The following is a 15,456-nucleotide window of genomic DNA, read 5'->3' as shown; positions in this document are numbered from 1 at the left end:
GGAACGAAGATGGCACTTGAAGAAGAATAATGCAATACATTTTAATAAACATAAATTTAATGAAACAATTCTAAATTGTTGCTAAATTACCACATTTTACATAGTTTAAACAAAGTGCCAAAGGCATGGATTTCACGATTTCATGGAAAACATAAAAAGTAAATAGATGCGAAGATAGCCGCAATTTTAGTGATGGCTAAAGGAGTATAATATAACGTTTGTAAATGAAAATAACATTGTTGTTTTCGACAAATCGAAATTAGCCAAATAGGTTCAGTCATTCTGGAGCTGTTAAAAAAAATGACATAAAAAATAAAATGACGTTTATTAAACGGTATTTAGTTTTTATATACAGAGAGAGTCTGTAATTTGGAATAAATTAATTATCTCTAATACTAATTGTTTTTTTGAAAAATGCTCAGACCCGTCGATTAGTATTTCAAATTGTCCTCTTTGACATACGATAATAGTGTATTCGCGGTGTGCAAGTACTTGGAAGGGAAACGAGAAACGACCGTGCGCGAGTCGCGGAGAAATATTGCAACTATCTTAAATAATTCATATTGTCAATTGAAATTGTCAAATTGACGTATATTTCATACCTTCTGTCATTGAAGCAGAAGAATTATATATTGCTCCACAATATTGATATGATATGCAATTATTATATAAAGGTAAATTTAATTAATTGTATTTTGCTTGCAGTACTGCATTTTAATAACTAATTTTATTTACTACATGCAATTGTTTACGTTTGCATAACATAACCTGCATCTTATTTTTTCTTCTTATTATTTTTTTGGACTATGGCCTTGACAGTTATCCAGCCACCAGGACTAATATAATTGGCCAATATAATTAAAAGTGCGAATAAAAGTACAGAGCGTAGAAATGGAGGTCGCTTTGCCGAACTTGCACGGTCCCAATACAGGGTGTCCCAATTTAGAGATATGACGTCATCGTTGATTTTCTTAAATGGCAACACTGTCATCTTGATAGCTATTTTGATAGGGTGTGTAAAGTTATACATAACTGCTAAATATAAAATTTTTATTTTCTACCATTTACAAGATAATAAAAAATAACAAGTTATATCTGTAATTTGGAATAAATTCAATAATTCAAATATTCATTGTTTTTTTGAAAAATGCTCAGACCCGTCGATTAGTATTTCAAATCGTCATTTTTGACGTACAATAATAATGTATACAGGGTGTCCCAATTTAGAGATATAACGTCATTATTGATTTTCTTTAATGGCAACACTCTCATTTTGATAGGGTGTGTAAAGTTATACATAACTGCAAAATTTCAAATTTTTATTTCCTACCATTTACAAGATAATAAAAAATAACAAAGTTATGAAAAACAAGTAATCAAATAATAATTGAATTACTTAATAATTTCAATTAAGCAAATGCTCATAATGTTGCCCTTAATATTTATTGTCAAATAGTCAATCTGCAACATTATGAGCATTTGCTTAATTTAAATTATTAAATTCAATTATTATTAGATTACTTGTTTTTCATAACTTTGTTACTTTTTATTATCTTGTAAATAGTACGGAATAAAAATTTGAAATTTTGCAGTTATGTATAACTTTACACACCCTATTAAAAAAGCTATCAAAGTGACAGTGTTGACATTTAAGAAAATCAACGATGACGTCATATCTCTAAATTGGGACTCCCTGTATACATTATTAGTTTATGTCAAAAATGACAATTTGAAATACTAATCGACGGGTCTGAACATTTTTCAAAAATACAATTAGTATTTAAATTATTGAATTTATTCCAAATTACAGACATAACTTTGTTATTTTTTATTATCTTGTAAATGGTAGAGAATAAAAATGTGATATTTTGCAGTTATATATAACTTTACACACCCTATCAAAATAGCTATCAAAATGATAGTGTTGCCATTTAAGAAAATCAACGATGACGTCATATCTCTAAATTGGGACACCCTGTATACATTATTATTGTATGTCAAAAAGGAAAATTTGAAATACTAATCGACGGGTCTTAGCATTTTTCAAAAAAACCATTAGTATTTGAGATATTGAATTTATTCAAAATTACAGACTCTCTCTGTATATCGAAAAATGCTCTGGACAAACTGTGTGACTTATTGAATTAGGCTTTTATAATATTAGATTCCAAGACCATATCCTGATTTCCTCTAACCTGTAATGATATTTCCCAGGGACTTAAAATTATTATTAATACATAATGACACACCATTCAACTATTTAAGAGGCAACAGTAGAGATCAACAGGTAGCAACAAAATATAACTTCGGGAGATAGTATTATTTTTCTCATAGGCATCTTTCAGCGCGTCACAGTTTTTTGATTTCTTTCTAACGCATTAAATTGTATGTGATAGTGAAACGAAATAAGCGATGGACTACCCCAGCTAATTGAAATAATATTCGAAAATATTACCTCAATCATCCAAGATAGCCATCGTTACACCCTCAGCTTAGCTCAGTCACTCAGGTGTGTGTTCGTCTTGTCCTAATCTTAGAAATGAACTCTGAAAATTTAGGATGGAAGCAAACAAAACAGTATTTTTAACTAATCATGTTTATTGTTCATAAATATATAATAAAAATATGACTTAGTAAATTGCATTAACAAATATATTCAAATTCTTGCCAAAAACTAACAGTTCTGGATTATACTTATGGCTTTTGGTATTGATGGTAACTTCTTGATGTTGAATGGTACTGCTGTAGACTTCTTGTAGGCCTGGGCGGATGTTCGGCCCTAGGTCCCTGCAGCTGAAGATGTTGGGTGCTGTAGTCTAGACGATTTATCCATGAAGTCCTGCCTTTGTAGTTCCATCACCGGTGATGAGGATGGCTTGAAGCTCCCGAAGGGAGAAAGGTTGATCTTTATCCCAAAAACTATAAGATAAAAACACACATATCAACAATCAAGAAGTTAATAACCAAATTGTACCTTTGCCAAATAGTATTCAGAAACCAGTAGATGGCAAGGGTAAATTAAATGGAATTTAGATGAGGAGAATAGTTAAAATTTTGATTACTAAACGTGCATACATGTAAATTAAAAAGATAATATATTTAAAACTAAAATATCAGAAACCATGCTTTTGACATTGGAGGTTAGATATAAAAAAATATTAGAAAAACTGTAAGATGCAGAAATGTAATTAAAAAAATAATAATGAATTTTCTTACCCCAAGAGAGAGATGATTTGAATAAAAATTATTTCATTTTCAAATTACATGCCTATAAGGAATAATTTTTCCCTTCCATTTTGTGTCTTCTGGTAGGGATGAAGTGACACTCATGACAGTGCGACTTTTGCAATGACAACCAAGTACTAGTTCAGTACAGGCATGTTCCGTATTGAAAATTACAGAGTAACAATGTACGGGCTATGTTCAGTATGTTGATTTAGATGTTAGATGAAATGAGATATAGTAAATAAAAGATAATAAAAGAGGGATAATCAAAGAGGGCTCCAACGAGTTTTTACCGAAGAAAACTGGTAAAACAAATAGGCGCTATAATCGAAAAAAAAAATATTTACAAATTAATATATCTACGAATATAATCTGTACAATTTATAAAACTATACAAATAATAAAAAATACCATTTTATAAATGCAATAAACACAATTGATTTGTTTTTATGCTAATTTGCAAATAAAATGTGACAACTGTCAGATTTAATTAAAATGTCATGTTAGAATAAATGTTATAAATGTGTATTATCACAGACTTACCTTTTTTTCTATCATTTGTGACGCACTGAAAAATGCCCATGAAAAGGACCATATCATATATTTTTTCGCAAGGTTTGCAAAACTTTGGCAACAGTAGTAATCTTTGACATTATCTAAGATCAATATTTTGACAATATCATAGTCGCGCTAAATGGAAGTAATAGAAAACGATTTTATTATTAATAAATAAATATTTATAAAAATAAACCAAAATGGGTGAAAATTTTATGTTAAGATAGGTATTTGCATGAAATATCTAATAATAAAACAATAATAAATAATCATTTTTCGTTGTGAAGCGAAACAAATTTCGATTTTCGCATAATTTTGGCACGGTTTTTAATGGACTTTTATAATATGGAAAATTTGCTATTATGAAAAGTTGTTCAGAATTAAAAATTATGTTGTAATGTGCAATTAATAATATCATTCTAATTTAAATGTTGTGAATTATAAAGGTACTTCACTCTTGATCGAAATTCATATTTTTTATATACCTCGTATAAAATTAATAAAATTTGATATATGATGGTTGCATCATAAATCTTAGACCATGAAGAGCTTTTTATGAAGAATAACTTTTCTTCGTCAAATTAAAAATAAAAGAGTTATAAATGAAAATGTTGTTGGTATCCATAATTTGAAAAAAATATTCAAATATTTTTTTCCATTAGAAGGATGTCATTGCACATATAAGACCATACATTTTTTATTCCAAACAACATTTCATATATTCGGTTCGCTAAACTCAGACACAACTGGCTAGTTATTTTAGTCAGTAATTTTGCCAATTGGACAAAAAAATAATTACTAAATAGTTAATAATTACTAAATAATTAGTAATTTTGCCAATTTCGGCAAAATTGGCAAAAAAACAAAAAAATTACCTACTAAAATCATTAGCCAGTTGTGTCTGAGTTTAGCGAACCGACTATAATAACCATTTTCATTTCATAACAAATGGAACAATCCATTTATCATTAGGTAGTCCCATTAAAGGGGAGGCCGTAAACTCGTATAAACCTTTGTAAAGTTATTAGTAAATTGTTGCTTTCAAAATATACTCAAATTGTATTTTTGAATATCTTATTTATTCTATATAATAATTAAATTCACTATCAAATGTCATTGATATTTTATTAAAACTTAATTTAAAATTTAGTTTGACGTTCACGAAATGTCAAACTCAAATGTAAATAACCTATGTTTTGCTTAACAAATTCAGATTAAAAAAACTAGCCTACTTACTATAAACGATTTCAGCTGACGTTTAGTGTGTCGGCGGAAAATAAAAGGATTGTGACGTCACATTTTAGACTTTGAGGTCGATTATCTCAAAGACGGTTAGAGATATCGAAATGCCGTTTTCAGATTTGGATTCAGAAGACAAAACTACATAAGAATCCATCGATAAATCTACTCTAAGTATTGCAGGAGCGGCGACGCAATAACACACAGATTTTGCGAATTTATAAACGAAAAGTTTTCGTTGAAAATCCTCCTAAAACTTTATATACTCGCATTAGAATTCGAAATATTTTTAAGTAAAATATACTTACCTATCTACATACAGTGTGTCAATTTTAAAACTTACAATGGGCTGTATCTCACGAACAAAAGCTGATATCGAAAAATACTTGAAACCGTTTCTAGGACAGTAAGGGGGAACTAATATGACACAAAATAAAACTCACCCCCACCAACCCCCTAGGCCCCACCCACCACAACCAAAAATTTTTAAATTGCAAACCCCTACTTGTGATACATCATTGAAAAGCCTATAAAAGATGCTATCCAATGGTATAAATAATAATTATACAGGGTGAAGCACTCATGGTGAAACTTTGGTTTAAATGGAAAATTTAATGAGGTTTTTGTTGAACTACAAATTTGTTAAAAATGTCAATTAAGTAAATGTTCAAAGCGGGTTCCGTTGTTTTGTAAAATAATACAGCCTTCAGTTAAATAATACAGCTTATTTTCAACTTCTGCACGAACTTTGGCAAATGCTGTTCTAGTAATAGCGTGACATGCTTGCGTAATCTTTCTCGCAATTCCCCAAGTGACGCAGGTTGAGTTTTATAAACAACTGACTTTAGATAACCCCATAGAAAAAAAGTCAGGTGGCGGTAAGTCTGGTGATCTCGGTGGCCACTCAATAGGACCTCTCCTTCCAATCCATTTGTTCGGATAATTAGTATACAACCAGTGCCTAACTGGAGCTGCATAGTGAGGAGGTGCTCCATCTTGTTGGAAGTGTAGCTAATCTTCGTCTAGAGCTAGGTTGCCTTGGTCGTCCCTTTGGTTCTCTAATTCATGCACAATTAAAGGTTCGATGGTGTTTTCCAGCATATCGAGACAAATGTCGCCACTTAAATTAATTGCCTGGTATGAACAAGGAGCCAATTATAGCATCGCCTAATATTCCTGCCCAAACATTCAGTTTTTCAGGCTATTGAGTGTGACCTTACCTGAATCGATGCGCGTTCGCATCACTCCATTACCGACACTTTTGTTGATTTACATTACCATTCAACATAAAAGTACATTCATCAGTGAAACAAATATTTTTTAACAATATCGGTTCAACGCGAATTCTTTCAGTCATAAGTTTACAAAACTCAATTCGTCGGTCTGGATCATCTTCGACTAGTTTTTGAATAATTTGTGATTTGTACGGGTGCAACTTATGTAATTTCAACACCTTTCTAACCGACTCATGTGAAAGTCCTGTCATTGCATAACTTGACGTGTTGATGTAGTAGGCTCTATTGTAAAATTTCCAGTGACCTCAATTTGGGATGCTTCATTCAGTAATCTTGGGGCATCCCTCTTTTTATTTTGCACTGATCCCATTTCTCTAAACTTTTCAACTAAATCGCGGACGTATACGTGACTTACATGTTTGTTCGGATGCCTTTCATTAAATATTTGAGCTGTTCGTAAATAACATTGGTTCTGGGGACGCAAAAATGAAAATGATCTCCACGCGTTCAGGTATACTGTAAACCATCGTAACAACTACAGCTGAATGACAGTACCGATCGTACAAATGATGAAAACTAATGACATTTAAAAGTTTCAAATAAACCAAAAATTATTGAATCTGACAGAACCCAAAAACAAATGTTTTCAACTTGTTTTGCAAAAACGGCAAATTAAGTTTTTATTTAACAAAAAAATGTACCGACGGACACTTATCATTCAAAATAATAGTCCGGGAGATAGCATTACAAATACAAAAGTCATAGTAAGCCGGCTGATATTAACACCCTGTATAATTATTATGTATACCATTGGATAGCATTTTTTATAGTCTTTTAAATGATGTATCACAAGTAGGGGTTTGCAATTTAAATTTTTTTGTTTGTGGTGGGTGGTTCCTAGGGGGTTAATGGGGGTGAGTTCCTTTTCATGTCATTTTAGTTCCCCCGTACTATCCTAGAAACGGTTTCAAGCATTTTTTGATATCAGCTTTTGTTCGTGAGATATAGCCCATTGTAAGTTTTAAAATTGACACACTGTATAACTAAAACTCACAATTAACAATAATCTATTTTTTCAAATAGGCCAACAACTTAGTTCTATTACACAAACATATAATAAATTAACTATACATAAACACTACTTTCCTATGAAACAACAATGACGAATTCTTAAAATTCACTACTGCACTGAACAGATATCGATAAAGATAACAGAACAGATAAGAGAAAATCTGACGCAGGTTTGTCAAAATGACAGTGACAATTTCTCTATGTTGCCTAATTAGTTATTAGTTATATTATGTTCGATTTCTTGTTAGAAATAAAAAATTTTAGTAGGTCCAAAATGACACAAGATCTAGGCATGGGATAAAAAAGTTTGTTTGAAGAAAGTGTATTTTTTTGTTATTCTTAATGGCGGTACAGGCTCCTTTTTTTAAATATTGTATTTAACTACAGAGTAATTTCCACATTCTAATATATTTCTCAAATTGGACTCTGTACCGCCGTTCTTTATTATATTACGAATATGTGTGCCAAATATCTCGACAAAATATTCAAAATTACAGCCGCAATCTTGGACCAAGTTTGTTGCTACCTGTTGATCGCTATTGTTGCCTCTTAAACTCTTTTAATGCCTTTTTATTACATTAATAGATTATAATAAATTATCTATAATTATTTTTAGGCGTATGCAGCAGGCTGTAACATAGTCATTCTAGCCTCAAACTTTGAAAGAGTGCAGATAATACCAGGTGCCATACACGACTACATAAGAATAACATCTATAGATTGTTCTAGTGATACTGGGAAGATAGCCGCTTCCTATGATGAAGTTGTTTGTATATACGAACCAACACCCCTAATCCATAACAATTCTCTACATGTATGTATATGTTTTGAGCATTTAAATATACAGTAACCGCCACCCTACTAGACACATAGGAACATTGAGCTATTACAGTCCTGGATCCTTCACTTGTTGCAATGTTTATTTTTATGTCTAGTGACGCTTAGAACGTCAGAAAATGTATCTTCTTCTTTAAGTGTCGCACAGTGTTCAAAATTGGTCAAAACGTGATCGAAACTAAATTTGTTTAAACTGTAAAAGTTATCTCGCTGAAAACTTAGAATATTTGAGGTATTATACCGTATAACGAGTATATAATATAATAGGGGTCGTTTTTTTAGTTTTCATCCCTTCATTAGGGGGTATTTTACTTAAAAAATATCGTTATACAGGGTGTTTCATTAAGAATGTTTAATCTTTGAGTTGTAGATTCTAGACCTCAAAATATTAGGATTTAACCCAAATCACTTAAATAAAATGTGGCCCCTTACAGAGTTTAAACTTTATTTAAAAATTTAAAAACTATTTTTGCTCAGTGGTTTAAAACTTTTCGGCGTATCCTTTTCATACTTAGCAAAAAGTGTAGGTACTGTACACCCTATAAAATTATGTTAAACGTTTCTGGCTATTACCAGAGGCGTACGACAGGGGCAGTGAATGGTTGACCCTTTCCAAATTCTACGCCACTGGCGGAAATGCCATTTTAGCGCAATTTTTCGATTCTCCAATACTCTATGTAAATAACATACACTTCATTCGCAACGATAAAGTCATTAGTTTTCGAGATATTTGAAGTTAAACATGTAACGGCACAGATATTTGATTAATGTATTGTGCCGCTTATAACTTCAAATATCTCTAAAATCAATGATTTTATCGTTAAGACTGAAGAGTATATTTTTCATTCATAATGAGAAAATCATTGATTTTCAAGATATTTGAAATTAAAAATTAAGCAGCACAATACATTAATCAAAATATCTGTGCCGTTACTTGTTTAAGTTCAAATATCTCGAAAACTAATAATTTTATCGTTAGGAGTGAGCAGTATGTTATTTACATAGAGAGTATATTCTCTATTGAGGAATAACACTACTTCATCAAAACTAAAATCTCTTTTCGTAACCCTAACAAATAACATGTGTTTGACATACTTGTAAACAATACGTACGAGTGCAATTATTAATTCAGACAAATGCGAGGGCGCTCTTTTTATTCCTTACATTGTAGTCTTTCATATAGTGAAGGATTTAATTTGGCACAAGATGGCACAATAAACGTAATACGCTGTCAAACATTAATTTTATCAAAAATTGGATAGGTTTTTAGACAGCCGATTATATCAGAATCACCTTTCAGTGAAGCTAACTAGGCAATTTTAATCTTTAAAGTATGTACTTTTATCTCAAATAATTACTTTTATACTAGCTATCCACATAAATGAAGTAATAATTAAAGTAAAAGGCAGCCTCTGAGGATTTAAATTTGATGTATAAAATTATATTGAATTTTGTACTTTTGATCATTAATACATCTGGCCCTAACAAACATAAAAAAATCAATTTTTGCTGAGAAGTTGCATCATGAGTAGTACAAACAAACCCCTTAATTTCGGCATTCTGATTTATTTTTTTTTTTGAACTTACGATCACGTTTCCTTCAATTTTGAACACTGTGTGCCGTCTCCTAATCGGAGATTGTACCGCTGCTCTGAAGAGTTTTATAGAACTGTATTTAAACTAGTCCCTTAAACTCTTCAACCATGACACTCTTCTTCTTCCTATACTCCTTCTGCCTCTTATCTTTCCCTGTATTAGTATCTTATTAGTATTATTATCTTATATATTATTAGTCTTAGCATCTCATTTCGCTGTCCCCTCATTACTTGTCCCAGATATTGTAACTTTCTTCTTTTTATTGTGTTAATAGAAAATGTATAAAAACTGAATATTAACATAGAAAGTTGACACTTACTAGATCAGCTGTATTTGACGCTTGTAATTGAGGGGGTCAGATGCTAAGGGGTACAAGTGATAAAATGGTTCAATTGAGAAAAACGAAGTCGTTAAATTTACATAGTAAATTCTACAGCCAATTAATCGCTCATGAACTTATTTTAAATTAATTTTATACCTTTTATTTATCTACTTGTAAAAGCTTTTGTAAAGCTAGGATTTATTTTCATTCAAAATATTTGAAATTTGGAAAAAAACGTTTGCACTTGTACCCCTCTGCTTCAAATTTTGCACTTGTTTCTCTTTGCCACTTAAGTACCTTACCAATTTCTTAAATTCTTAAACTAAAATAATAGAAAAATTACGTAAAAATTAAACATTTTTATTTATGAAAACTAAACATTTTGTGTTATTATTTCACTTATTTTGAATACTTTACACCTTACAGGCAAAGTGATACAAGTGAAGTTATACCTGTTTGCCGCAAACTGTTTTTAAATACTTCGTAAGTAGTAGTGTTGGAAAATTCTCGAGAATGAAAAATCGGAGAATATTCTCAAGAATATTCTCGATATGGAGAACTTTCTGAGAATGAACCCCATGACGAACTTAGGAATATTGTTAAAGATGAAAAATAGGGTATTAAAAATCATGAAATTATATACAAAATTATGAGATGAAACAACAGTGTTCTTTGTATATAAAAAATACAAAAACAACAGAAAACACAAAATTTCTTTGATAAAAAAATTAAATTGAAAAAAAATGAAGGCCTCAGATTCAGAATCTATTTCTATTATTAATTCATCCTGGTCGTCTACATTCTGCATTTCAATGTACTGATGAGAAGTTGTGGGATTTTGTTTTTCACGAGTGGCCAGCTCAGTCATGGATTGGTCTACTTAAACAATTTTAAATTGTGAGCAATAAAAGTTACCTTACGAGCCCGTTCAGCAGTAAGCCGGTTTCTTTTAGAGGAGTGGATAAAAAAACCATAGGTATTGAAACATCTTTCAGTAGCTGCACTGGATGAAGGCATGCTTAATATATCAACTGCTATTTTAGTTAATTTTGTTCCGAAATATGTACGTTTTCACCATATGATTGGGTCTAGGTTTTCAATTGATTTTACAACGTATGGTTTTCTAAAAAATCCCTCCTTAGACCGATAAAGTGCCAAATCTGCCATTATTTCAGCCGACTCATCAACATATTTTAAAGTTGCTAAATTATCTACATACTCAGTTTCCTCAACTTGTTCTCCTCTGCTTAAATGAACACCATTCTAAATACATTCGGAAAAATAAAGGATTACCCATGAACGATCACATCAATAACTTATTTTGTATTAGCTGTGTTTTTCTATAAATAACAAACGTTTGTTATAGAAAAAGACAGAAAATGCAAAATAAGTGATTGATATGATCGTTCATGGGTAATCTTTCATTTTTCCGACTGTATATGCACGTTAATATTGCACCAAAACAATAAATATTGACACTGTAAACACCCTTGTTAGTGGTTCATAGGATTGACAAAAACAATATACCTACATATTTTTTAAATTATAATAATTTGACCCGTATCTAGTTTTTATTTTTGTTTCGGTTTTTGAAAATATAGAAAATTTTTGCCGAGAATATTCTCAATGTTGTTCTGAAGCTATTTCCTTGTGGCATTTTTATAATTACGTATTTTTTATGGGAAATAAGCCACAATTTTACTAAAAAATGAATTTATTTAATAAATTCATTTTTTAGTAAAATTGTGGCTTATTTCCCATAAAAAATACGTAATGAGAATATTCTCCTCTTACATCACTAGTAAGTAGTCAAACTAGAACCTGCGATATGTCGCCACCAGTATTTCGCCACCAATTTTTAATACTATCTAGTATTATTTTGTACACTTAACTCAGTTTACAATATTTTATCACTTATAACCCTTAGCATCTAATCCCCTCAATTGTCATTTTGTTAAAGTTGTAAGTTTTAAGGTATTGTAATATTCTTGTTGTTTGAATAAAGTTATTTTAAAGCAGAGTAACAATACTATTAATTAATGTGTTTTTTGTATAGAAAAACAATTATTTTGAATAGTTTCTTGATAGTAACATGACCGGACTTGCCCATAAGCATAGAAATTAGGTACCTACCCATGTATCTAGTAGCGTGGCGCTTACTGTATAATTATATAATAAATAGTGTAGTTGTAACATTGTTTAATTTCAGCGAGCTAGTTTAAAGCTGCCTACAAGTATTAAGGTATATTAAATTTACAAAACTAACTGCCTAACATGGTTTTGTTTTTGAGTATAAAGATTAAAAGCATGATAATTGTGCTTTGTGTAGTTTGTGTATTTTCATGTAAGCAATATTTCTTATCAATATTTTTTATAGTTGTTCCATTTTATCATTGCCCAAACGTCATGATTCATTTTCAAACAAGTTAAATCAAAACAATAAGAATCATACGTCGATGTATAATATCATTGATATGTACTGTCAATGGAATAATTAGGAAATGGCTATTATCGGAGGACGTATTTTATAGAGTTCTATTGTACATTTATATTTTACTATGTTAAGGGAAACGGAGCAAAATGCAAAATTTTGACGCATGTCAAAGTTTTTAATGTGTTTTAAATGTGTTAATCTTTTTCGAATCCTGAGAAAACTAATAAATATTTTTGAAAAATTTAAACGCAGAATGAAAGATTACATTATTATTGAGGGCCGAAAGTCCGTGAAATCTTCTATAATGTTTATTTTAATAAGTTACAGGGGTGAAAATAAAAGAAAATTTATTGTGATTTTTAATTGTAACCATTTCACTCAAAAGAAACTTTTTATTTATTCTAAGGGACTTTTGGCCATCTGTAATAAAGTAGTGTTTCATTCTGCGATTAAATTTTTCAAAAATACTTATTAGTGTTCTCAGGATTCGAAAAAAAAATGAATATATTTAACACGATATAACTTCATAAAATAAACACAATATAAGTTATACATTCCAAAAACACAGCAAATGCGCTAATGCCACTTTCACTGAAAATTATAAACGTCAAAATTCATAGTAAACAAGGTATAAAAGACATGTCGTATGTTTATCCTTGTTTAACTTATTGTGGTTTTTATGGACAAGCGGCTTAATTTTGAAATACTAGTTTCTGTGAGTAAAAAGAGACCTAGTATAAAAAGTAATTCGTAAATAATTTCATGCATGGGCAGAGATAGAGTGGCAGAACTATACTAGTTTTTATTTGTATTTATCAGCATTAATAATAAATTAATTTTATTTTACAATAAAAAATTGTACAAAATTATTCATTTATGTATAGTATAGTATGATGTGTATGTAGTGGTTATAATGGGGTGTACATAAACATTCTTCACAAAAGAAAACTACAAATTCTAAAGATCATTTTATGTCGATTTGACGTAAATCACTTTACATACATGTATTTTTTTCTCTTATATGGGACAGAGACATGTACAATGTACACAGTATTGCCTAAAATGGGCCATGAAAAAACTTCTTAACATTATCAGGGATTTGGTTATACCCTGAGGGGAAACAAATAGTATATTCTCAAACTAACTTTACAAGAAAAGATAAAGCCCTACCGGGGCCCAAGAAGAGAACACCATTCGTGGCTAAGAAACATAAAGGATTGGTGTAATATCAGAGACGTAGGCACAATATTTTGAAGATCCTAAAACGGCACTACAAAAGACGAAGAGTACAAACGGGCAAGCAGATGGCACTCGAAAAAGAAGAAGAATTTACGTCAAGTGGACATAAAATGAGTTCCAGAATAATTTATAGTTTTCTTTTGTGAGGAGCGTGGACGCCCTGTATATTTTATTAGTATCCAAACTATGATGCTATCGTAATAACGCTGAAACATCATCGTTTCTGAGAACTTGGTATCTGCAATTTTAAAACTATACGTTCTAATACAGAACATCCTTCTGCTTATTTGTTGTTTCAATTCGTTCCATAATAATCAAATAAAACTTTACTTATAGAGTATGCTCCGTCTAATATACTTACCGTTGCACGTCATCCGCGTCATAGCCCGCGACGTCACATGATACCAACACGAAATATTTAGGTTGTAGGTATGTTCTATTTTTGAATCATTTTGCCGAGTACACTGGAATTACAGCCACTAGACATATTTTATTATATACGCGTAGAAATAATATTTGAAGATTTCTATTAATGTTAACTAAAAGAAATACACAATAATATGTTTCATTTAATTTGTATAAATGGATTATAAAGCGTTTTTATGCAGTACATTTTGTTCAGAACACACTGTAACTGTAATCGAACGAAGGTGACATTTTGGCATAAATTGGTAACATTTATTTGGCGGTTGCGATATTGACACTTCAGATTTGTTTTGATTCTTTACTAGTATTTGTTTTATTATATTTATTGTTTTTATTATTTACTTTAACGTAAGATTATAACTTAATTCTTGTTTTCTATTTCTAATGTTTTTATTTATTTGCATTCAATATTAATTTGTTTTGTTGTATAATCCACATCGCAATAATCATGTCTTATTTGATTTAAAATGGATTCAGGATTTTTTTACACTTTGGCAACTATGTCAACTTAGATTTCTGACGTAGATAATGACGTGCAACGGTAAGTATATTAGACGGACTGTACATAATACAATAAATAATAGTAACAAATTAGTCTGGGCTGATTATCGGAGAATAGGCCATTTTTGGGAAAAGTTATTTACCAGCAATTTTATTGCTGGAATCGAATTATAAGATCCTATATATTAATAATATAGGTATGCAAAGTCCTCAGATAGTGTGCTACTTTTTTTATAAACAAAATGGCGCACGAAAATCGTGTTTTTTTCAATTATTGCTCTATAACTCCGAAGATTTTAACTTTACAACAAAAACACTCAAATAAAAATTCACCGTGATTAAATTCTGCATAGAGACGTGTTTTTCCCGATCTGCTCCGACAAAAATTTTCTTCGGAAAATGCGGGTTTTCCCAACAAAATCTTTAATTTTCAAATAAAGTTTTAGATAAGTAATTATCTACCAATAATTAAATAATTTGGTGACTTAAAAGCCTTCTTGGTTTAGATTATAGTTCCAGAAGCTGGTGAAAATTAAACGAATATTTTAGCCACAATTCAATTGTTAATTAATAATTTATAGTCGCAATAATAACCAAAATAATTATGATACACTGATTAAACTTTGAAATCTTATAAAAATGAGATGCCTATTAACATTTTGTCGACAAAATATATATTTTTTATTTTTTTGCATAATCTTTAAATGTTTTAAAAAAATAGTTATAAACAAATTAACGTTTCTCAGAAAGTTTTTATTATATTATAATTTTAAAAA

General features: G+C 30.4%; 1 protein-coding gene across 4 annotated transcripts in view; it reads left to right on the top strand.

Annotated features, from left to right (window-relative positions):
* Positions 1 to 15,456, top strand: part of LOC114335387 (dmX-like protein 2) — a 257,436-nt gene that overhangs the window by 30,486 nt on the left and 211,494 nt on the right. For 2 of the 4 annotated variants that reach the window (XM_050656400.1, XM_050656402.1), the window contains exons 2-3: positions 7,942 to 8,139; positions 12,290 to 12,322. In XM_050656400.1, coding sequence (XP_050512357.1) covers positions 7,942 to 8,139; positions 12,290 to 12,322 — 231 coding nt within the window. The remainder of the gene's footprint in view (positions 1 to 7,941; positions 8,140 to 12,289; positions 12,323 to 15,456) is intronic. The other 2 variants (XM_050656403.1, XM_050656401.1) reach the window with 1 other exon arrangement.

The sequence above is a fragment of the Diabrotica virgifera genome, chromosome 7 (assembly GCF_917563875.1).
Source record: "Diabrotica virgifera virgifera chromosome 7, PGI_DIABVI_V3a".
NCBI lineage: Eukaryota > Metazoa > Arthropoda > Insecta > Coleoptera > Chrysomelidae > Diabrotica > Diabrotica virgifera.
This window is presented reverse-complemented; position numbering and strand designations above follow the sequence as displayed.